General features: G+C 48.5%; 8 protein-coding genes across 8 annotated transcripts; 2 read left to right on the forward strand and 6 right to left on the reverse strand.

The window, feature by feature from the left end:
* Window positions 1–4: 4 nt before the first annotated feature.
* EDB91DRAFT_1096874 (uncharacterized protein) lies at window positions 5–1,265 on the reverse strand. Its single transcript, XM_041317019.1, has 3 exons — window positions 1,159–1,265; window positions 930–1,110; window positions 5–885 (listed from the first exon to the last, which is right to left on the reverse strand). Exons 1-3 carry the CDS (start codon window positions 1,194–1,196, stop codon window positions 196–198), a joined length of 909 nt encoding a protein of 302 aa, XP_041183733.1. The 5' UTR covers window positions 1,197–1,265; the 3' UTR covers window positions 5–195.
* A 165-nt stretch (window positions 1,266–1,430) lies between these two features.
* On the reverse strand, window positions 1,431–3,459 carry EDB91DRAFT_1096877 (biotin synthase). The gene is made up of 9 exons (XM_041317020.1): window positions 3,037–3,459; window positions 2,961–2,981; window positions 2,638–2,908; window positions 2,529–2,583; window positions 2,337–2,479; window positions 2,210–2,285; window positions 1,983–2,157; window positions 1,916–1,932; window positions 1,431–1,859 (listed from the first exon to the last, which is right to left on the reverse strand). The coding sequence occupies exons 1-9, from the start codon at window positions 3,269–3,271 to the stop codon at window positions 1,725–1,727; spliced, it is 1,128 nt and encodes a 375-aa protein (XP_041183734.1). The 5' UTR covers window positions 3,272–3,459; the 3' UTR covers window positions 1,431–1,724.
* A 919-nt stretch (window positions 3,460–4,378) lies between these two features.
* On the reverse strand, window positions 4,379–6,134 carry EDB91DRAFT_267596 (uncharacterized protein). Its single transcript, XM_041326651.1, has 4 exons — window positions 5,924–6,134; window positions 5,852–5,854; window positions 4,664–5,791; window positions 4,379–4,533 (listed from the first exon to the last, which is right to left on the reverse strand). The coding sequence occupies exons 1-3, from the start codon at window positions 5,987–5,989 to the stop codon at window positions 4,730–4,732; spliced, it is 1,131 nt and encodes a 376-aa protein (XP_041183735.1). The 5' UTR covers window positions 5,990–6,134; the 3' UTR covers window positions 4,379–4,533; window positions 4,664–4,729.
* A 1,778-nt stretch (window positions 6,135–7,912) lies between these two features.
* On the reverse strand, window positions 7,913–10,937 carry EDB91DRAFT_1043080 (uncharacterized protein; the record flags this gene model as incomplete). Its single annotated transcript, XM_041313040.1, has 12 exons — window positions 7,913–8,002; window positions 8,062–8,109; window positions 8,167–8,213; window positions 8,445–8,487; window positions 8,539–8,670; window positions 8,720–9,016; window positions 9,144–9,350; window positions 9,839–10,158; window positions 10,203–10,221; window positions 10,271–10,431; window positions 10,485–10,772; window positions 10,847–10,937. The coding sequence occupies 12 exons, from the start codon at window positions 10,935–10,937 to the stop codon at window positions 7,913–7,915; spliced, it is 1,743 nt and encodes a 580-aa protein (XP_041183736.1).
* Window positions 10,938–11,086: 149 nt separating this feature from the next.
* Window positions 11,087–13,584, reverse strand: EDB91DRAFT_1096904 (histone deacetylase complex catalytic component RPD3). Its single transcript, XM_041317021.1, has 13 exons — window positions 13,456–13,584; window positions 13,342–13,394; window positions 13,218–13,293; window positions 13,041–13,158; window positions 12,903–12,977; window positions 12,745–12,852; window positions 12,661–12,691; window positions 12,459–12,600; window positions 12,315–12,407; window positions 12,157–12,265; window positions 11,970–12,110; window positions 11,756–11,923; window positions 11,087–11,702 (listed from the first exon to the last, which is right to left on the reverse strand). Exons 1-13 carry the CDS (start codon window positions 13,504–13,506, stop codon window positions 11,194–11,196), a joined length of 1,674 nt encoding a protein of 557 aa, XP_041183737.1. The 5' UTR covers window positions 13,507–13,584; the 3' UTR covers window positions 11,087–11,193.
* A 17-nt stretch (window positions 13,585–13,601) lies between these two features.
* On the reverse strand, window positions 13,602–14,599 carry EDB91DRAFT_1096906 (uncharacterized protein). Its single transcript, XM_041317022.1, has 5 exons — window positions 14,336–14,599; window positions 14,016–14,179; window positions 13,923–13,964; window positions 13,845–13,868; window positions 13,602–13,794 (listed from the first exon to the last, which is right to left on the reverse strand). The coding sequence occupies exons 1-5, from the start codon at window positions 14,535–14,537 to the stop codon at window positions 13,705–13,707; spliced, it is 522 nt and encodes a 173-aa protein (XP_041183738.1). The 5' UTR covers window positions 14,538–14,599; the 3' UTR covers window positions 13,602–13,704.
* Window positions 14,600–14,989: 390 nt separating this feature from the next.
* Window positions 14,990–16,661, forward strand: EDB91DRAFT_1242238 (succinyl-CoA synthetase beta chain SSC-beta; the record flags this gene model as incomplete). The annotated part of the gene is made up of 9 exons (XM_041322167.1): window positions 14,990–15,028; window positions 15,079–15,150; window positions 15,213–15,285; window positions 15,346–15,445; window positions 15,498–15,588; window positions 15,637–15,983; window positions 16,032–16,271; window positions 16,322–16,525; window positions 16,577–16,661. 9 exons carry the CDS (start codon window positions 14,990–14,992, stop codon window positions 16,659–16,661), a joined length of 1,251 nt encoding a protein of 416 aa, XP_041183739.1.
* Window positions 16,662–18,070: 1,409 nt separating this feature from the next.
* Window positions 18,071–19,731, forward strand: EDB91DRAFT_1342748 (succinyl-CoA synthetase beta chain SSC-beta; the record flags this gene model as incomplete). The annotated part of the gene is made up of 9 exons (XM_041325760.1): window positions 18,071–18,109; window positions 18,157–18,228; window positions 18,291–18,363; window positions 18,414–18,513; window positions 18,567–18,657; window positions 18,706–19,052; window positions 19,101–19,340; window positions 19,392–19,595; window positions 19,647–19,731. 9 exons carry the CDS (start codon window positions 18,071–18,073, stop codon window positions 19,729–19,731), a joined length of 1,251 nt encoding a protein of 416 aa, XP_041183740.1.
* Between the last annotated feature and the right edge of the window lie 115 nt (window positions 19,732–19,846).

Genomic DNA, 19,846 nt, shown 5'->3' on the forward strand with positions numbered 1-19,846 from the left:
CTGGATCCACCATGTCTTACCACACCCTCCGAACTGCTCATTTGATAGTACTAGTACTTACGTGCGACCAGCTGCAGCTTGACGCTACAGCGTAATAAATGAATGTCATTATTACTGACGCTCCTTAAGGCACGTCCCTGGTAAAATGTAATATATGCAATGTGACCGCTCATCCGAGTCGATGCATTGATCACATTAGTCCATAGCAACGCTGAAGGCTGCATCTTGCAATTCCTTCACAGCCTTCTCCCGCACCATCTCCCAGATGGTATTCCGTTGTGCACGAGTATCTCCAAGGCCCTCCCTAATCTCCTGAAGCCGCTCGACATACTCCCTCCCATCGTCCTGTAGCTCCCGCAGAGTTGCTAGGGACTTCTCTAGACTGTCCTGTTGCATCTCTGGAGAAGTAAATTGTGATGGGTCAATCACAGGTGGACCATTGTTAGCATACGAAACCAGGAAAAGCTTATGAGATGTGGGGGTGAGATCTGGAGCGCGGGCTATCCTGCGTTCCTGTTCGTCTTCTTCGTCTCCAATATCTTCCTGCTCTTCTTGTTTTGGGATCACCCGCTCCTCGTCTAACTGTTTGTCTGGGTCTTCGCTGATGACCTGCCAGAGCCTTCCCAGCGCACGTCTCATGACCGCTTCTCCTTCAATAAGACTATTGGTGGCATTTTCCAGCTCGTCCAACAAACTTGACCGGAACGAATGTGTCACAGACTTATCCATAACGAATGAGGCGAAACTGAAATGCTGGCCAATAGGTGATGGATAGGGTGCGACGAGTGGTGGTGAAGGCGACCTCATGTGAGGGAGACAAGGCGGGGAGGTCGATCTTCTTTCGGGTAAGAGACGTTTAATGCGTTTACGGGCACGGTCCTCAGCCTGGTTGAAGGTTAAGAGTGTCTAGAGTAAATAACTTAGCTCACCTCCCAGTCGTCCATGCCAGGGCCCCATGCAGCCATTTTTCCTTCGCGAACCCATCTGCTGCCTTTCTTTGTCTTGTTTCCCCAGTTGCCACCCACTGTGCTGACTTCCAAGTCTTCGTCATCTGAATTGAAGCCTTGCGAGGGGTAATACCATGCGTTGTGATCATTGAGGACCAGCAGACTAAACGGGACGTGAGATCTCTGAAATACACGCGTATTCAGAGCTAACCTCATTTCTTCATGGGCTCTTTTTTGTGCACTTTGCATATTACCTGTTGAACGTCGAGGGTGTAGATACTAGAAATCCACAAGATGATCACTGAGAGACCGGCAATTTCCGGTCTCTCTTGAATCGAATTGAAGACTCAAAAAGGTTAAGTATGGATCGCAAAGGTCTAGACAAAGCCGCTACTTCAAATTGCGGGGGTGACTGGGATGTATACGCGAGGAATACCGTTCAGATGTTCAAGTTCACCATGCAGAAAGGGACATTTGCGAATATGCTGTTCAAGTTGCCACTCATCCTGAACATACGAGCTGCCACTGGAGCAGCGCCTAGCGCCAACAATGCGCACAATGAAGGTCCCAATAGCCGAGTACAAGTAAATACATCTGATCGACGATGACCTGTCCGCTGCGATCAGTTGCATTTGGAAATGGTGATGCCGCAGCCAAAATACCAGTGATTGCGAAGAAATGTCGATATGTAGATGCACGTACATATACAAATCGTCAGCCTACTTATTACATAGTGAAGGGATCTCCCTTGTTAACTAGTCTCCTGACGGCAGGATTCTAGGACAATTCTGCTTGCAACTCTGAGGCTGTCCTCCGAGTTTGTGGTAGTGCACTGCCTTCCTTTCTTGCGACGCTTGCTTGCTCAAAGCTTTGCATTCCCTCTAGACCCCACCTACCCATCATTGCCTTGTCCTGAAATATAGTTGTTCTCGTCAGTTGCATGCAATTCTGGAAGGAGGATGGATTACCTCGTCCCATGGAGAACCTTTGTTCATCATCATCAGTTGCCTGCTTTCACAGAGAAAAGACACGTACATGGAGTGGTCAACATCTGTTCTCCCGTGAATACAGCGTTGGCGCCTGCCATGAAACACATGGCCTGCTCAGATTCACTGAGCGTGTTTCTCCCCGCTGCAAGTCTAATTATTGTTCCTGGAAGGACAACACGCGCGGTGGCGATGGTCCGCAGTAAAGTATGATGGGGAACCCGCTTTGCATTCAATATATCAGCTAGAATATGAGTATGAATGAAATAAGCATACCTCATTTCCTTCAAGTGGAGTGCCTGGTATGGGTACGAGTGCATTGACAGGGAAGGATTCAGGATGTTCCGGCATGCTTGTGGAAAAAGGTCATGAGTAACACTCGAGCGGTCAAGCACAAACGTACTTAGCAACTTCCTTAATCAAGCCGACGCGATCTTCATCTGATTCTCCAAGACCTAATATACCGCCAGAGCAGACGCTAATTCCAGCATCTCGGACTGCGCTGATGGTGTCCAGGCGCTCATCGTATGACCGCGACGTGATAACCTGAGAGATAGATGCAGGACATAATTCCACAATATAACGCGTCACAAACCTGCGGGTAAAATTCACGCGACGTATCCAAATTGTGATTGTATGCAGTGAGGCCGCTGTGCCGAACATGAAATTAGTTGAATTCAAGAGGTCGGGGGATCGGGACATACGCCTCTTTCAACTGCTTTGCTTGTTCTGGAGTGAGCATGCCGAGAGTCGTGCACACTTCCATCCCCATGCCCCGGACCTCTCGGACCATTTGAAGAATTCTTTCGAACCCTCTCTTGCGTCCTGCGAGGTCTCTCCATGCTGCACCCATGCAAAACCTTGTGCTTCCATTCTCCTTGGCCTTTCGCGCTGCTTCGATGACAGGTTCAATATCAAGCAATCGCGAGGCCTTCGTCGGAGTGGAATATCTGGATGACTGAGAACAGTATGAGCCTGAGTAAACGTGTCAGATGAGTGCAGTATCGCTATTCGGCAGGCTCCCTACAGTCCTCAGAGCATCCACCAGCTATAGTGGAAGGATCAGGACAGTCTTTGAGGGGATAGAGCGGGACAAAGCGTACTCTTGATGTTCATAAGTGTGCATAGCTGGATCTTACTAGGGTCATGATTTTGACGATGGATGCTGCTGGCGCGGAAGACGAGGTCTAACAGAGGACTGTCGTAAATCTTTTGGATTTCTTGTCGCGTCCAGTCATGTCTTAGCAGTCCCGAGCTGCGGGGGGTATGCGCTACAGTTGCAAGTGATCTACTGAATCGAGGAGTAGTGAGTCGAAGAAAGCCAGCACTAATGTTCATGATGTCAAGGGAATGTTGTAGGCCTGAATATAAGGAGGCTGAACTACAATGTATGTAGATCTATATGTGTTGGTCGTTGTAATCGCGCGTATCGGTATTTAGAGTTTGCTATCACCGAGACCTCTTTGCGGAGAAAAGGTGCGGTGGTAATTGTCGGAATTCCGCGAAAATCTCGCGTGCGGCTCGAGGGCGGAACGACTTACGACTCTCTACTTTCATGCCACGGGATTTCTGCGATAACAACATATCAGTGCAATCTCTATATGCTACAGTAAGTTCATGCGCAACAGATATAAGTGGAATTACAAGGGATGCAGTTGTTTTATGTAGTGTCGTACCAAAAGTAGTATGTGCCAGGTAGGTATCAGTGAAAAACATCATATATGGAGCTGGTGTGGTTTTATTATTATCTGGGGCTAGGCTGGGAGCTGCTTGATTTTAGATACCATTGCGGTATGACGTTGAGCTCACCGGAAGAGTCATCCTCACCACTGAGGCCGACCGGCTGCAAGCGAAAAAATTCCAAACTTCTGAACACCTTGTCATGTTTTTTTGTTGCCCTGGCCGACTTTGTCCGTCGGCTGATCAGCAGCTCCAGCCGACGCACGTCTGATGTTCTTTTTCTCCCGCGCAGCTGATGGTCCAGGGGAAGCCAACGAGATGTCGCGCATGGCATTAGACAAGTACGCGTCCGACCCTTGCGCATCTATTGTCTTCCGTACCGCTGTCCACTGCCGGAGAGTGTACGCCGCTAATTCACGGGAATAGTGTAACTTCTGTTGTTCCAATGACTGAGTCGACATGGCTGAAAGATGGGACCAAATTAAATGATGAAGGAGCGATAATGAGAATTTGAGTGACTAGGAGAGAGATCGGCCTTATATATACCTCGCTGAACAATACTATCCCGCAATCGTCTTGACCGTCACTGACTCTGCAGGTTTTTATTTCACCGTCGGTGCACCATGACGTTTTTGGAGTTGGCATTGATGTCAGTATCCCGACACTTGATCGAAGAAACTCCGCCGACTTGACGCGATGACGCCATCAAGGACTTGGATTTTTAACTCAACGCCAAGTCACTTCCTAGCTTTCGACAACATGGATAGAGGACCATTGAAGCTTAGAATGCTACATGGGCGCCTAGCGCGATAAAATTACAAGAAAGCTATGGTACCTAAAATGCAACACTACATAGGGAAATCGATAGCTAATGAAAGTGCAATGATGAAAGCCATGTCTGAAAACGTTACACAATCGATCTGAATCAGGGATACGAAACAAAAGTAATAAATGTAGTGCAAATGGTATGGTATGAATTAAATGGTATGGTATGATAAAGGAATGTCCGGGTTATCGTTCGTGGGGTTTTCGGGGCATGAATGGGCGTACAGGTGATAGTGCGATCTCGTGAAGAACTTCGTCAGCAACGAGTAACTAAGGCAGGCAGGCAGCCGTTTATACACGACGCCAAGCAGAAGCAGACGGGCCGCTCTTGCCCTTGGAAGATGCTGCGCCAAGCATCACACCACCGGTGAGGACAGTGGTCTTGCCACCGTCGTAGGGGGTGACTTCAGTCTTGGAGGTGTCAACAAAGACACGAGCCTGCCTTGCCCTCTCGCGGCGGGAGAGTTGGGATGACTGTTTGTCACTGTTAGACGACAGGGTAGAGGCAGTGGTGGCAGAGAAACAGGAGCCAGAGTCGGACGAGCGATAGCTAGAGCATGAATCGGTAGAAATAGCAGAGAGCGGTGATTCAGAACGTGGAGGGGCAGGGAAGCGGTCAACGACAGGGGTCATCCAAGTGGGCGCACTGACTTCGTCAGCGATCATGGCAAAAAGTTCTTCGTCTTCTGTGCGGTCATTTTCCAAGAGCTGCTGGGCAAGTGACTTGGACATTGGGTAGTTGGATGGCACGCGGGTGGAATGTGTATGGTGCGCCACAGAAACGGCCTGAACCATCAGCTCTTCCGACCAGATGGTAATGAGCTTGGTGCCCTTCCCAAATCGGACAGAGATGCAACCTGGATCAACAAAGAAGTCGAACTCACGTCCGCCCAAGGCCGCAATCCAGTCGAACCACTGGACACCGGATGCAAGGCACGCGGCATATACGGCACGTGGAGGGAGGCAAGTAGGGGAGAGAGTGAGGCAGCGGCGGCCGGAACCACGGAGTGGTTCCTTGGGAGCCCATGTTGGGGCGAAGAGTGCAGTCAAGTTGGCTTCAAGCACAAGCTGAAGTCTGATGATGGTGGCAGCAGGGTGCGTAAGGATAAGAGGACGTGTGAGGTATGCAATAGCCTGAGCAAGAGTGACGGAAAGGCTGGATGCAGTCATGATAACAGTTAAGAAAGCGATTGGAAAGATTGGATAGATGGTAATAACAGAGATCGTCCTGCGATGATAGATGCGGGAGTAAAGCGCGCTAAAAGGGTACGTGAGAGTGTGATATAGTCTCAGCAGTACCAATGAGTTTTGATTCAGACTGAGAGATCGAATATGAGCAGGAGACAGAAACGTCTAAAATGATATTAATATCAAATAATGCTCTCATAAAGCAATAAAACTAGCTCACCTAACAGACTAAATTCCAAGAAGGGGGTCATAAAGCATGTCAGCAGAAGAGCAAACGGACTGAGACAGATCACGAACCTGGCTGTAAGGATCAGAAAGTGAAAGTGAAAGTGACTGGATTGTCAAAACCCGGATGGAGGGCATGAGATGTAATAGACCTTAGCTTTATATGCATGCCAAGGTGCAGGCGTAAACAAAGGGCCATGATGCCAGCGAAGCGCCCTCCATAATGGTCACCAGGCGAGAACAAAAGGACCATGAATACTTGCCTTTTTTGAAAACAATAGCGGGACGCGCTTAACCAGGTTTAACCACGTGGTGACGTAAACTTCCGCCCCCAAAGCGACTTCACATCTCAGTATCCTTATTGTTTTCATCTTCGCATCATTTTCCTTGGTCCGGATCAGGGATGTCGACGTCAAGTCAGCGCACTTATTGTTCGTTTTCTATTACTGTTCACTGTCTTTTCGCATGTCCAATCAGCCATGCATCAACTTCCTGCAAGTGGTAAAGCAAGACTGACCGAAGGTATGGCATCGAGGTTTGATGTTTGTCACTAACCTCGCTTTTGCAGGTTGCTTGTTCCGCCGGAAGAACCACATACAGCCCTCTTCATCTATTGTATACGTGCTCACGCCGGCACGTCACCCTTCACGCTCCTGTTCAAAGGTCATATTTGACTAATTTAGCGTGCTCCTGGGTTAATATGATCTCGATATTTCCTCTCGAAAATTTGACTCGTCTTACATGCATGATGTACTTTCTCATTTGAAGACGCACATGATCCGCGCGAATGATCGTGTTCCCGCGGGTACGTACTCGACCCTATTGCTTGTTACCCTCCAATGCACGACTGAGCAAGCGAAGCACTGCACTATGCGCCTGCCCAAACAGACATTGTGACACCATCCATCGGACGTTTGACGGCCAATTACGAGGGATGATCGATGATCTTTGACCGTCGAGTTCGAAGTAGTTTCATCTTTGGCTTTCCGCGTGGCGGTCCTTTCACAGAAAACCCCTATCCTGCTCAGAGCATCGAGAATTCTGGTGAGCCTCAACATTTGTTATCGTGATGGAATTAATTCCATGCTATCAGATGTCAACTGCCAAGTATGGTGCAGTATGCTGTCACTCCTGATTGTAGGATATCAGAATGTTCGCCCCAAGTTGGGGAAGGTGGGGCGTCTCGTCTGCATTCAACCTCGATCGTTCAGGCTAGCACTCGCGAGTCTAGTGTTCTTGCCAGCGTATTTGATTCCGAATACAGCCTGTTGCCTCAGAAGTGTGTTCTTCAGGGGATGATATCTCCGCAGTCATCTCGCCTCGCACAATTGTGCACTAAGTCCTGAAGTGTACCATTTTGTTTCTATGGCTGGGTGGACGGTGACGAATACATCGATCGTAGTGTGTGTAAGGAAATCTCTGTTCATGTCAGTTGGTTAGTAAATGATGTTAATGCAGCCTGCCGATGCACGAAACGAAGGATATTGTTGAAGAATCCTAACTGTACCGACAAGACGGAGAATATCCACAAAGAAAGAGCTTCACGTTCTAACCGCTCGCCCTACTCGATGGCGTGCTCGTCATGCACGAGCCCCGTCTGCAGGTAACGTAGTCCTCGAGATGCTGTACAAGATCCCAGAATTCATGCTATGTGTAAAGCTGGTATCGAGTACACAGCGAGAATACGAGTTCGACGGGGGAATGAGTAGATCACGAGAGATGAGTGAGTGAACGCAGGTCAAATCACTACTGGTACGGAAAGTACAGACATGCTTTTATATGTAAGGGAGTGGCTCGTCAAAGCGGTACAAAGGGGATTCCATCAGAGAAGTGGCTCCTTACACACGAACATTCTGCTGCCTTTGTCCTATAAAGTATAGAATCATTGAAGATGATTCGTACCGCCGAATACACATCTAAAAATCGTAAATACGCATATCCACCAGCTTGGCAATTATGTCCATCGTTTCATATACAGGTAGCGGGCTTATGCCACATACTTGAGTGACTGGCCCTACATCTTACGTGCAGGGTCTATAACAAATTCCGGATGTATGTACTCTAAAGCTTAGCCGCGGGACCCCGTATGTCAGCTCGCACCACGCCCTCTTGACAGGTGACCGCAACAAGGATGCCAGCACGCGAGTATAACTTAATTTACACAGCGTCAGAGATTCCAGAAAGCCTGTGAAAACATGAACACTACACACCCTGCCATGAACCACTGCTCTACCGGATGCGGCTCGAGGACAAACGACCTACGTGAGGGGGAAAATGAACAAGAATGACTTCTCAATGAATTAAAAGACACCTACCACGTAGAGCAAACCATCTTCACAACAAAATTTGTCGCTGACAGCAGCTGAGAACACTATGGGTCAAGTGATCGAGAGGAAACTTACCTATAGTACCATATGGAATGATCTAATGTAGACTAGGCGAAAGCTATAAGTAGATTGCGAGGAACAAATGGCACTGTACTCACGATCATGGTACGAGCATCAGGATGGTCTGCCCTCTGCTTGAGCTTAAGAGCATCGGATGCAACGCCAATACTAGACGCAAAACATGAGAATGTCTGCTGTGAGTCAACGGCTGCTTACAATTTTAGGTCCTGAAAGGTATGCGAGGATGCACTGATGATGTAGATTAGACAAGGATTAGCTAACCACTGGGCAAAATTCTACCTTCTGGTAAGGCGTTCCATAATTTGACGCTTGACCAGTTCGGGCATGCATCCAACACATTGCTGTGAGTGTACCATGTTCGTCGACAGCCAAACCAGCCCTTCTAATTGAAATAGGTCCCTCCTCCCTTTCCTGAAGGGAAGATGAGTATTGTGGACCTGCGTGGCTATGGAGACATCACCTGCGCATAGGACAAATATATCTTCCGAACCTCGGGAGAAAGGTCCTCCCTCGTAGCTTGGCGGTTGAAAAGCACCTCCTCAAGCTCGCACTCCTCGATTGGGGGCACCTCAGGCATGGGCCATTGGTGTGTAGGTTGCCACGGTTCCGGCTTGTGGAAGGAGCACATCAGCTGAAATATCACCTTTCCATTCTGAACTGCTTTGACGCTTCGGGTAGTATACGACCGTCCCTCCCGCAGTCGTTCGACAAAATATATGATAGGAATAGCGGGAGATGCGCTCAAAAGAAAGTAACACTAGATGCAATTGACTCTTGAGTATGGTCGCCCAAAAAGTCCGAGCGTACGCAGCTCACATGTAAAGACTAGTGGGTAACGGTTCCGTTAGCATCTCAGCACCGGATAAGGAGAGGTATGCTCTTACATGCAACCCGAACACGGGATCAACACAGTTGGTGGCAGCGACTATTGCTTGTGAGATGACCTGCCCTCCGAAAACGCCTCGGCCATATATGGGTTGGTATAAAGTCTTTGACCGAAAGAGATTTACTTCGATCTGCTCAACCTCCAAAGAAGTAGAAATATTGAAGGTTTCAGCTTGGTTTGTGTCATCCATAATAAATGCCGGAGACTGCAGGTCAGCTTATTCGTGTGGGGAGGAAAGGTCTGGTCACAACTACTGCACTAATCAACGAGTAGCATTTGAAATAGATCAGAGCGGTCCGGCGAGGTGGATAAGCATGATAGCCGTGCAATAGCCGGGTGGGTAGAAAACTTGTGTTTCGCCCATGTCTCGCTGTCATTTCTTGGCACTTTCTTTTCTGCCTCTCAGGCATGAAGATGCCTGAGATGTAACTAGGGTAGATGGCCAAGTGTACATATAGCACATCTGATCTCTGCAGAGTTCGCCGATTCCCGAAGGAGAGATTAGTAAAAGATGCGTGTTTGTGAAGTTTCAATATATAGTATTGGCTTGATCAATACTTATCATCATATGGTTAGACATCCAAGTCCTGTACCAAGTTCAATCCGTTACTCACTGACAATTACGGATCCGCATAGCGCTTGAAAATATCAAAAGACCTCAACGTCAATGGTAAATCCACATTCATGGCAAACTTGCCGACCCATGCCATCCCCGAGGTCTTCTATTATTCCGAAGACATGCTTGTGCTCCTGGTCTTTCCGTCTTTGCCACACACCTTCTCTAGTCCTTCTGCGCAAGTCCCGAAGCCCCTCTTCGAACTTCTTGTTCTTCTTTTTCTTTTTCTCTTCCGTTCGACGCTCCCATTCAGCATCTAGAGCCTCTGGTGATCCCCATTTCTTCCACGCAAAATCCTCGACTTGACACCGCAAAAAGAGCATCATATTTGCAAATGTTGAAGCATGAGGATTAGCCTTGAGTAGATGGGGTAGCAGCTCTCGATCCCGAAGCTCGGCTGGACCTATCAGTATATGCACTGCGACCAAGTCAACAACTCACGGTCAGTTAAGAGGTAATCCTGATCGCCTGTTAGCAAGGACGAAAGTCCAGGAGAGGTAAAGACTTACTTCTTTGCATTCAGTCTTTGTCAACAAACCGTACTTCTCTGGGTATTCATCCTTGCATTTGTTACACACAAGGCATCCAAATATCTTCTTGAATGTGAAATCAATGTCGATAGACTGGCATTCTCTGCACTTCGGATTCAGATTCGGATCCAAGTACATTGCTGTGATATTACTATCATTAAGACCTCCGGAGAGAGGAAGATGTAAGGCTTACGCGGTTCCAAGTTTTGCTTAGCTCGTTGCCTTTCTCGTTCCCGCTCCTTCACCCTTGAGTCTTCGTCCACCTCCTTCCCATCTTCGACCAAAAATCCACCTTTCGAATTGACCATTTTAGACAGGTCATAGTCAAAGTACTTGCCGAGGCGTGAATCGCGCTTCAATGGCTTAGGAGCTGTGGGTGACGCGGACAAAGCTGGGACCACTTCGAGAGGACGTTTCTGGTTCGCATTTGGCGTAGATGACGAGCCTGCCTCTTGTTCGCGCTGTCTCTGCCTTGCTTTTGCTACGGTAGAACTGCGTTAGCTAAAAACATGGATTGAAACACGGACACCCTCGCGTGACATCACTGTCGTGTACCTTTGAGGCGGTTTAGCTCGATGCGCTTGATTTGCTCAGGCGTCAGAAGCGACTTCTCGGCAGTTGAAGGAGGAGCATTATGTCTGTCCATGATTCTTCGAGTAACCTCCAGCTCAAGAAAGAGTTCAAGACTGCAGTACTGATGTTTGTGAGTCAGTAACAAGTAACAAAGACCATCGTACGGATTAGGAAGTCGGGTATTTTACCACGCACGACTGCGTCAGGCTGGACAGAACCACTGAGTATCTGGCCACACGCGATCTCTTTCCGGGTGTTCGATTAATATTTTGGTAGCGTAAGGACAGCAACGACAGCAAGCAATATAAATGGTGAGACGAAATAAGTCATCAATTTTCTACACTTGTTCCCTGAGCGTCGTCAACAACCACCGTACCATTCGTTTTTGGCGACTTATCACCTGAGAGATGATCAGTCGTGCCATTAACAGCGGCTGGTTCGATAGGGGTAGGTCCGCTTTCCGTAGTTGTCGGAGTATCGACTTCCATCGGCAAATGCCCGCTCAACACGGGGCGAACCATCGTGGTGTGTCCGCTGGGACCAGCGCCATGGGTCGAGCCTGCGGCACCCGAACTCAAAATGCCCACATTGATACCAAACCTCCTTCCCCCAGCGATTTCGGCCTCGCTTGAGCGACTTCTGGTTTCGCTGTCACGATCCCGATGCTGAGCATGGTCTCTACGATCTCCTTCTCCCTCATCATCAGAGTCAGACAGTTCTCCATCCGCTTGAATACGAGAGTCCAATAGTCGCCGATGTCTCCTGGCATCAGAAGGAATCAAGTCTTCGTCCTGAAGAGGGTCATCCATGTCTTCGTCTATCGGCATTTTTGGGATATCTGACGGAATGATTATCATTCCAACACCTTCCGCATAGTTTCGAAATCCATACCTGACATCTGAATACTGGGAGGTCCTCCCAAATGTCGCAGGTTGTCGAGTACGATGTTCTTCACACGTTCCAAGTACTCCGGTGTGTTCATATCTTCTGTATTCGACGACCTCACGTCTAATTCGTAGTCCGGTCCAAAGTACTCGTAGTATTCATTCACGGGTATTTCTAAACCATATCAGTAAGAGGCGAGAGAACTATACTGAATGCCAACCTGGTGCCAGTTCAACGCCAGCTGCGAGACCTGTCTCATATGCCCATGCCCGACTGACATTGCGCATCGTATACCCCCCGCCTCCAAGCAGTAGCAGAGGCTTGTTGAAGGACTTCACGAATTTAACACAGTTAGCATGCCCTGGATAAAAGTTCAGATAAGACATGAGTGACACCTTCGGTCATACCTCGCATAGATAAGTTCAGGCAGCCCAGCTTATCACCCGATAAGGAGTCTGTTCCACATTGAAGGACGATGGCCGATGGGTCATACGACTCCATAACTTGACGGATCACCTGTACCGAAAGCTTGTAAACGCCAGTTGGAAAAGAATACTTCACCCACAGGTTCAAACACCGATTTATAGTTTTCGTCCGAGATTCCATCACGCAATGGAAAGTTCAACGAGTAATATTTTCCTTTGCCTATTCCTATGTCCTACTTGGCGTCAAAAACATCCCAACAACAGGACACGATCAGGACACGTACCCGCAATTCTCCAGTTCCTGGAAAGTACTCGCCATATTTGTGGAAACTAACTGTCATGACGCGATCTGTAGTATAGAACGCTTCCTCCACCCCGTCGCCGTGATGAACATCGATGTCGATGTATAGGACTCTGGTATGATATCTATTAGGTTTCAATCATCATCAGGACCACGACAAAATTAGACTTCTCCGTAATGCTCACCGAAGCAACTCGAGAATGCCCAGCACGATGTCTGTAACGCGTAATTAGCGTTGAAACAGCTGTTGCACAGTAAATCTGTATAACCATTAACGTAACAAAAGCCGCTTGCTTCACTTTTCTTGGCGTGATGAAGGCCGCCGGCCCAGTTTACAGCTATATCACACTTGTCTCGACTGAGACGGGCAGCACCCTCTGCAGGACGCGTAAGCATGGAATTATCATACACGGTGGAACAGAAATACCCATGGAGCCCCCTGCTGAGATAGAACAATAGTCGAACAGGCCATCGAACACGGGACAATCATCACCAACATTGTCTGCAAAAGAAAGTCAGGAGAGTCAGTGGGCGACGCGAGAAGATACGAGGCGTTTTCGCTTGCATTTATGCTGTTCTTTTATGTACGTATTCATATTGCTGGGGGTGATGCGGCTGAGGAAGTCCACATACTCGTCAGAGTGAAACTGTGTCATTTCGCGTTTTGTCGCAGGCTTAGCCCGCTGCAGGAAATGAAAACTTAGGTCAAGGGCAATGTCCATGCATTCGCGGATGTACTCACGAATATCTCCATTTTCTTGTATAAGCCATAGTTCATGACCAAGGAATGGCACATTCGTATACGAGTTGGTTTCATCCTGATAATCATGTCAAAACCCTGAGTTTAGCGAAGAGTCATGACTCACGGATGCCCGGGACCATAGTGGAAACCCCCGATGTCCGAGTCGAAGAAGTAACACTGACGAGAAGGTGAGTATGTTCTAATAGAGGGATCTCTGGCTGCAAATAAAACGACATACTACTCTCTTCTTCTGACTTTCGCCATCAAGGGGGATCATGTTTTCCGACATGTCGTAGGATAGTGAATATTTACCCGCCGAGGAGCCTTCAGTGAGTTAACGATGACTTTTGAGCTAAGTTGAGACACCCTGTGCACACGTGACGATAACGTTTAACGTTTGTGGATTCAGCACGGCTGCTGCAGCATGCGGCATGACTGTACGACGGTACTACAAGTAGTGAGGTATGCTACACGACACACTCGAACATCAAATCTTTGCCTTTCCCAGTAGTGCTTCACTACCCTTATAGACAAGAGTGGACGGGGCAAAACCAAAATCATCGTTAAGTTTGATGTCCTGCAGAAGGACTTAATGAAGCGCCCGTGCGCAGATGAAAACTCACTGACAAGCTCTCCAGCGATAACCCGAACCTGCAAATTAAGCATGTGAGCACCTCATTTGCGTCATGAAGCACTTGAACAGACCATGGACCAGTGATGAACTGCATGTAATCCTGCAAACCAAAGCTGGAAGAAAACAGGATGAGAAGATCATTCATCGCCGTTCTCAATTCTCACCTCTCGGCCGAACGTTGTCTCAAATGTCTGCATGAAAGGCGTTACAGCGTTCAAAGTTAGAGGAAGATCGAGGCTCTTCGCGGGCACTACTTCCTCAATGCGTGAGATAGCTTGCTTGAAGGCCTCTCGAGCGTCTGAGAGATTGTTTTCCATTGGTGTATTAGCTGCGGGTGTCATACGAAAAGACATGTGGGGTGGGCCCTGATACGCAATCGATGAGGAGCATGAAGTGATCTCGCGCGTGCCGCAAATGTTTTCCTGCGGGCAGTCTCTCAGTAACAAGCTCGAATTCTTATTGATCATATGAAGTTTAGTATCACCAATAGTTGACCCTGGAAGGAATTTGGACTGAACAGTAAGCTGCTCATCGGAAGTCAGGATATTTTCCACAAGATCAAGGGCCTGTTGGAGAACAGTGGTTGACACGAATTGGAGCTGAGTGAGAGGAGAAAGGCTAGCGATGTCACTACCGTTGGGTTGCGACTCAGATTGGTGTACTTCAACCATGGTGGAATCTGACATGAGGGAAGGCGTCAGAAAGACGGTGCTCCACTACATACCATGCAAACATCTTTTTATCTGTCACATTCGCAACGAGGCTGGCCTCGAGGACGGCTCATTATTGAAACATCGAGGTTGGAATAGAAAGTCCTACTACAGGATAGGTCATGTTCCTTCAGCCAAATTTCGGACAACCCACGGTACAAAGATAGGTTGTCCGAACTCAAGGCAAGGTCACTAATAGTACGTTCTTTCTGCCGGAGCCACTCCATGAAAAGGCGGATCGGAGACAGGAAGACTCTGCTGATGAAAGTCTACCGTCGTCGTCACTCCGGTTGAAGAACCCTAACATGTGTTTCCTTCGCCTTTTATCTCCACTACGTAAAGTTCCGCTGATATATAAGCGACGGCCGCTTTTCCCGAAGCTGAGAACTATCTCAAGTCAAGTCAAAGTCAAGCACATTTCTTCCTCAATGCTTGCCTCCTTCAGAACAGCAGGCTCGTTGGCTCGAGTGGGTAATGTTTCGTTCAGTATTGTTTTGGCATCTGATCAGTATTACAGCAAGCAGCATCTGTCGGGCAAAGGCGTTGCCTATCTATTCACGAATACCAGTCAGTGAACCTACTTAACTCGGTGAGATTGCTCGGAATTTGTGAGCATTTTCATAGAGTGACGACTGCTACTTTGATCCCTAGTATGGTATACCGACACCAAAGAGCGTTGTTGCAAGATCTCCCGAAGAGGCCTACAACGTTGCCCAGAATTTTGGTAAGCTTTTGAGGTCTTCATCATGGCGTGTATTCGTCTCGCTAAGGCTGGGATGTTTAGGCACGGACAAGCTAGTGATTAAGGCACAGGTGCTTGCCGGTGGTCGTGGCAAAGGAAAGTTCGACAATGGCTTCCAGGGAGGTGTACATACCGTCGACAAGTAGGTACCTTCTCCTAGAGAAGCCTCTGCTCGCATCTCATCTGGTCCAAAGCCCACAGCAAGCCTGGGACTATGCTGGCAAGATGATTGGTTCGAAACTCATCACGAAGCAAACCGGTGTTGCTGGTAGAATCTGCAATTCTGTCCGTGCTTTCTTCATGAGTTGTTCCCCATCTCTGACTGCAGGACAGGTTATGCTTGCGGAGCGTCGGGATCCCTCCCACGAATACTATGTTGCTGTACTCAACGACCGCGTTACCCAAGGCATTGTTCTTGTCGCGTCCAACCAGGGAGGCATGAACATCGAGGAAGTTGCTGCAACTAATCCTGACGCCATCATCACGACTCCCATTGACTTCGAGAAGGGTCTGAGCAAGTCCACGGCCCTTGAACTTGCTAGAACTCTTGGAATCAAGGAAGGTGGACAAGAAGCAGCAGCAGACATTTTCATCAATTTGTGCAAGATATTCAAGGACAAGGATGCTACTCAAATTGAAATCAACCCTATGGCCGAAACTGTTGATGGCCATGTACTTTGGTGAGCATAAATCTCACATCCTACGTCGTCCCTCTCAATGTGTATCAGCATGGACGCTAAATTCGGCTTTGATGACAATGCCGAGTTCCGTCATAAGGATGTCTTCGCGCTCCGCGACATTTCTCAGGAGGAGCCATCGGAAGTTGAAGCTCAGAAGGCCGGTCTGAACTTCATCAAGCTCGATGGCAGCATTGGTTGTTTGGTCAACGGTGCAGGACTGGCCATGGCAACCATGGACGTCCTGGCTCTGCATGGCGGCAATCCCGCCAACTTCTTGGATTGCGGAGGGTACGTAGGACGTTATCTTGCTGGGTTCTGTACCTGATACCATCCTTCAGAGGTGCCACTCCCGAGACGGTCAAAAAAGCCTTCGAGATTCTCCTCTCTGACCCTAAGGTCAAGAGTATCTTTATCAACATCTTCGGTGGTATCATGCGATGCGATTACATTGCCGAGGGTGTCATCAGGGCAACCAAGGAGCTTGGTGTCAACGTTCCATTAATCGTCAGATTGAAGGGAACAATGGAAGCGGAAGCGAAGGCGTAGGTTTTCTCTCTGGATTATTGGCGCGAGTCTGACTTACAATCCTATAGGATGATCAAGGAGTCTGGTCTGAAGATAGTCGCATTGGACAGCCTTGACGAAGCTGCCGAGGCTGCTGTGCAGCTGGCAGTTTAGAGGCCCGTAGAATCAATATTTAGAATATATACCTTGTGCATAATTGTGATTGGATTCGGGCTTACCAGTCTTGTATGATTCACCTGGTTCGTGCAAGGATACACACACGGTTCCATGCACCATTCTCCCCAAGGGGCCAGCCTGAGACGAGAGCATTTAGTCACTTGTATATATCGGATGTCTTACATGTTTGCACAAGACAGGTACAGTGTGCAAGGTCTCGTGTTCATGGCCAGGTAAGAGCGTAGAGTATGTCAGAGATCTTAGACTGTCGGAAAAATCCCTCAGGCCTTGCAGAACTTGGTGAGGCGCCTGTGAAAGACGTGCGCGGAAGAATCGAGTCGTGAAAGGTCGTGACTCGTGACAGGAATCATATCAGGACCTAGGCTTAAGTAGTAGGCAGTACCTACCAAATATTGTGTATCGCTGCCCGTATATCAACTAAGTCTAGATAATCATATGCACATGCATATGAAGCTTCGGAGAATGTAGGGACTGTTAGTAAGGTACGAAGGTAGACAGTAATGACCGAATAACGCCGGTCGTAGACGTAGACATCGATCAGGTCAAGGAGCATGTGATAAGAATGGAATGACAGAAGTAACTGATGGTATATCGAACGCGCTTTAGGGGGCGTGGCCGTTACATGCAGACTGGAGGGCAGGGCTGTGGGGTTTAGGAGATGTGGGAGGAGGTGCAAGGGTGACACGCCTCTAGCACATCGAGGGAACTCGGAAGGACGACTCGGAGAGATTGGGAATAAACAGGTCTTGACATGCATAAAAGAAATACCACTGTCGCGTCCGGCCCTGTGTCTGCAACGCGCCGTCTGCTCCTCATCGTCGTCGCTGTTCACCCACTATGAGGGTGATCAGATTCGCGGTATCTGGTGGTCCATGTCCAGCACCACTAACACCGTGACCGCGTCCAGAACGCTCACCAGAACCATCTGCGGCCCGTGACGCTACCAGGGGCTGATTTCGAGGCAGATAATTTGACGACGAACCCGAAATTCTACCTATCACAAGCTCAAAAAGTTGCTACCCAAGACACCCGGGCCATTAACAGAAATGACCACCGCTCTCAGAGTGCATGCGGTCTACATCATGATGGCGGATCACGTTCGTATGCCTGTTTAGGGAAGCCGAGCCTCAGTTTGAGTTTTAAGTATCGTGGTCAATTGTTGAAGGTAGGCGCCTCGGACCCGGGATCCAGGGAAGTACTCTCAGGACGCTACCGATGGACATGAGATATGTACTACAGGCTTCCGATGCGCACCATAGGATGGGTGATTTCAAGGGCTTGGCCGCCGCAACTGGACAGCATAGGGAGCAGCCGGGGTCCTACCTGACCATATATGTATAGGTGCTGTCTCGTTGAACCCGCTTTTCCCGACTCAATCTTTCTCAATGCTTGCCTCCTTCAGAACAGCGGGCTCGTTGGCTCGAGTAAGTAATCTTTCATTCAAGATTTTTACATCTGATTGGTGTGACAGAAAGCAGCATCTACCGGTCAAAGGCGTCTACTCTCTATTCACGAATACCAGTCGGTGAACCTACTTAACTCGGTGAGTTATCTCGTAATTCGCGAGCGTTTTCATAGAGTGACGGCTACCACTTCGATCCCTAGTATGGTATACCGACACCAAAGAGCATCGTTGCAAAGTCTCCCGAAGAGGCCTACAATGTTGCCCAGAATTTTGGTGAGCTTCTTCATGACGTGTATTCGTCTCGCCAAGACTCGTATTTTTAGGTACAGACAAACTTGTGATCAAGGCACAAGTACTTGCCGGTGGCCGGGGAAAAGGAAAGTTCGACAATGGCTTCCAGGGAGGTGTGCATACCGTCGACAAGTAGGTGCCAGTTTCTAGAGAAGCCTCTGCTCACCATCTTATCTGGTTCAAAGCCCACAACAAGCCAGGGACTATGCTGGCAAGATGATTGGTTCGAAACTCGTCACGAAGCAGACTGGTGCAGGTGGTAGAATTTGCAATGCCGTTCGTACATTCTTCATCCGCTGTTTGACATCTCTGACTGCCGGACAGGTTATGCTTGCTGAGCGTCGGGACCCCTCCCACGAATATTATGTTGCTGTACTCAACGACCGCGTCACCCAAGGCATTGTTCTTGTCGCGTCCAACCAGGGAGGCATGAACATCGAAGAAGTCGCTGCGACTAACCCTGACGCCATCATCACGACTCCCATTGACTTCGAGAAGGGTCTGAGCAAGTCCACGGCCCTTGAACTTGCCAAAACCCTTGGGATCAAAGAAGGCGGACGAGAGGAAGCAGCAAGCATTTTCATCAATCTTTGTAAGATATTCAAGGACAAGGATGCCACTCAAATCGAAATCAACCCTATGGCAGAGACCATTGATGGCCATGTACTTTGGTGAGCAGTAATCTCACATCCTACGTCGCCCTGCTCAACATGTATCAGCATGGACGCTAAATTCGGCTTCGACGACAACGCCGAGTTCCGCCATAAGGATATCTTCGCGCTCCGTGATCTTACTCAGGAGGAACCATCAGAGATTGCAGCTCAAGAGGCCGGTCTGAACTTCATCAAGCTCGATGGTAGCATTGGTTGTTTAGTCAACGGTGCGGGACTGGCCATGGCAACCATGGATGTTCTGGCTCTACATGGTGGCAATCCTGCCAACTTCTTGGACGTTGGGGGGTACGTGGGACGTTATGCTGTTTAGTATTGTACCTGATACTTGTCCTTCAGAGGTGCCAACCCCGAGTCGGTTAAAAAAGCTTTCGAACTTCTCCTCTCTGACCCTAAGGTCAAGAGTATCTTTATCAACATCTTCGGTGGTATCATGCGATGTGATTACATCGCGGAGGGTGTCATCAAGGCAGCCAAGGAGCTTGATGTCAATGTTCCATTAATCGTCAGACTGAAGGGAAATATGGAGGTGGAAGCGAAGGCGTAGGTTTTCTTTCTGCAACATTGACGCTAGTCTGACTTTTAATTCTGTAGGATGATCAAGGAGTCTGGTCTGAAGATAGTCGCATTCGATGACCTTGACGAAGCTGCTGAGTCTGCTGTGCAGCTGGCAGTCTAGAGGCCCGTAAAATTAACGTAAACCATATACCTTGTGTACTTAAGTTATGCTTTGGGCTTCATCCTTGTGCATTGCTAGCAGCGATGTGCATTGAGAGGATAGGAAAATAACGAAC

Source organism: Suillus paluster (assembly GCF_016628075.1).
Source record: "Suillus paluster strain FC165 chromosome Unknown EDB91scaffold_2, whole genome shotgun sequence".
Taxonomy (NCBI): domain Eukaryota; kingdom Fungi; phylum Basidiomycota; class Agaricomycetes; order Boletales; family Suillaceae; genus Suillus; species Suillus paluster.

Coding starts and splice junctions, on each gene's coding strand:
- EDB91DRAFT_1096874 (XM_041317019.1), bottom strand. CDS start 1,196: ATGCAAAGTGCACAAAAAAGAGCCCATGAAGAAATGAG. Junction 1,111..1,158: donor AGAGCCCATGAAGAAATGAG/GTTAGCTCTGAA, acceptor CGTCCCGTTTAG/TCTGCTGGTCCTCAATGATC. Junction 886..929: donor CTGGCATGGACGACTGGGAG/GTGAGCTAAGTT, acceptor ACCTTCAACCAG/GCTGAGGACCGTGCCCGTAA.
- EDB91DRAFT_1096877 (XM_041317020.1), bottom strand. CDS start 3,271: ATGAACATTAGTGCTGGCTTTCTTCGACTCACTACTCCTCGATTCAGT. Junction 2,982..3,036: donor CACACTTATGAACATCAAGA/GTACGCTTTGTC, acceptor CTTCCACTATAG/CTGGTGGATGCTCTGAGGAC. Junction 2,909..2,960: donor TGGTGGATGCTCTGAGGACT/GTAGGGAGCCTG, acceptor ACGTTTACTCAG/GCTCATACTGTTCTCAGTCA.
- EDB91DRAFT_267596 (XM_041326651.1), bottom strand. CDS start 5,989: ATGCCCTCCATCCGGGTTTTGACAATCCAGTCACTTTCACTTTCACTT.
- EDB91DRAFT_1096904 (XM_041317021.1), bottom strand. CDS start 13,506: ATGTCGGAAAACATGATCCCCCTTGATGGCGAAAGTCAGAAGAAGAGA. Junction 12,111..12,156: donor CCTGAACTTATCTATGCGAG/GTATGACCGAAG, acceptor ACTTTTATCCAG/GGCATGCTAACTGTGTTAAA. Junction 11,703..11,755: donor TCCCAGTATTCAGATGTCAG/GTATGGATTTCG, acceptor TCATTCCGTCAG/ATATCCCAAAAATGCCGATA.
- EDB91DRAFT_1096906 (XM_041317022.1), bottom strand. CDS start 14,537: ATGTCAGATTCCACCATGGTTGAAGTACACCAATCTGAGTCGCAACCC. Junction 14,180..14,335: donor CCTTCCAGGGTCAACTATTG/GTGATACTAAAC, acceptor TGACACCCGCAG/CTAATACACCAATGGAAAAC. Junction 13,965..14,015: donor AGACAACGTTCGGCCGAGAG/GTGAGAATTGAG, acceptor GTTTTCTTCCAG/CTTTGGTTTGCAGGATTACA.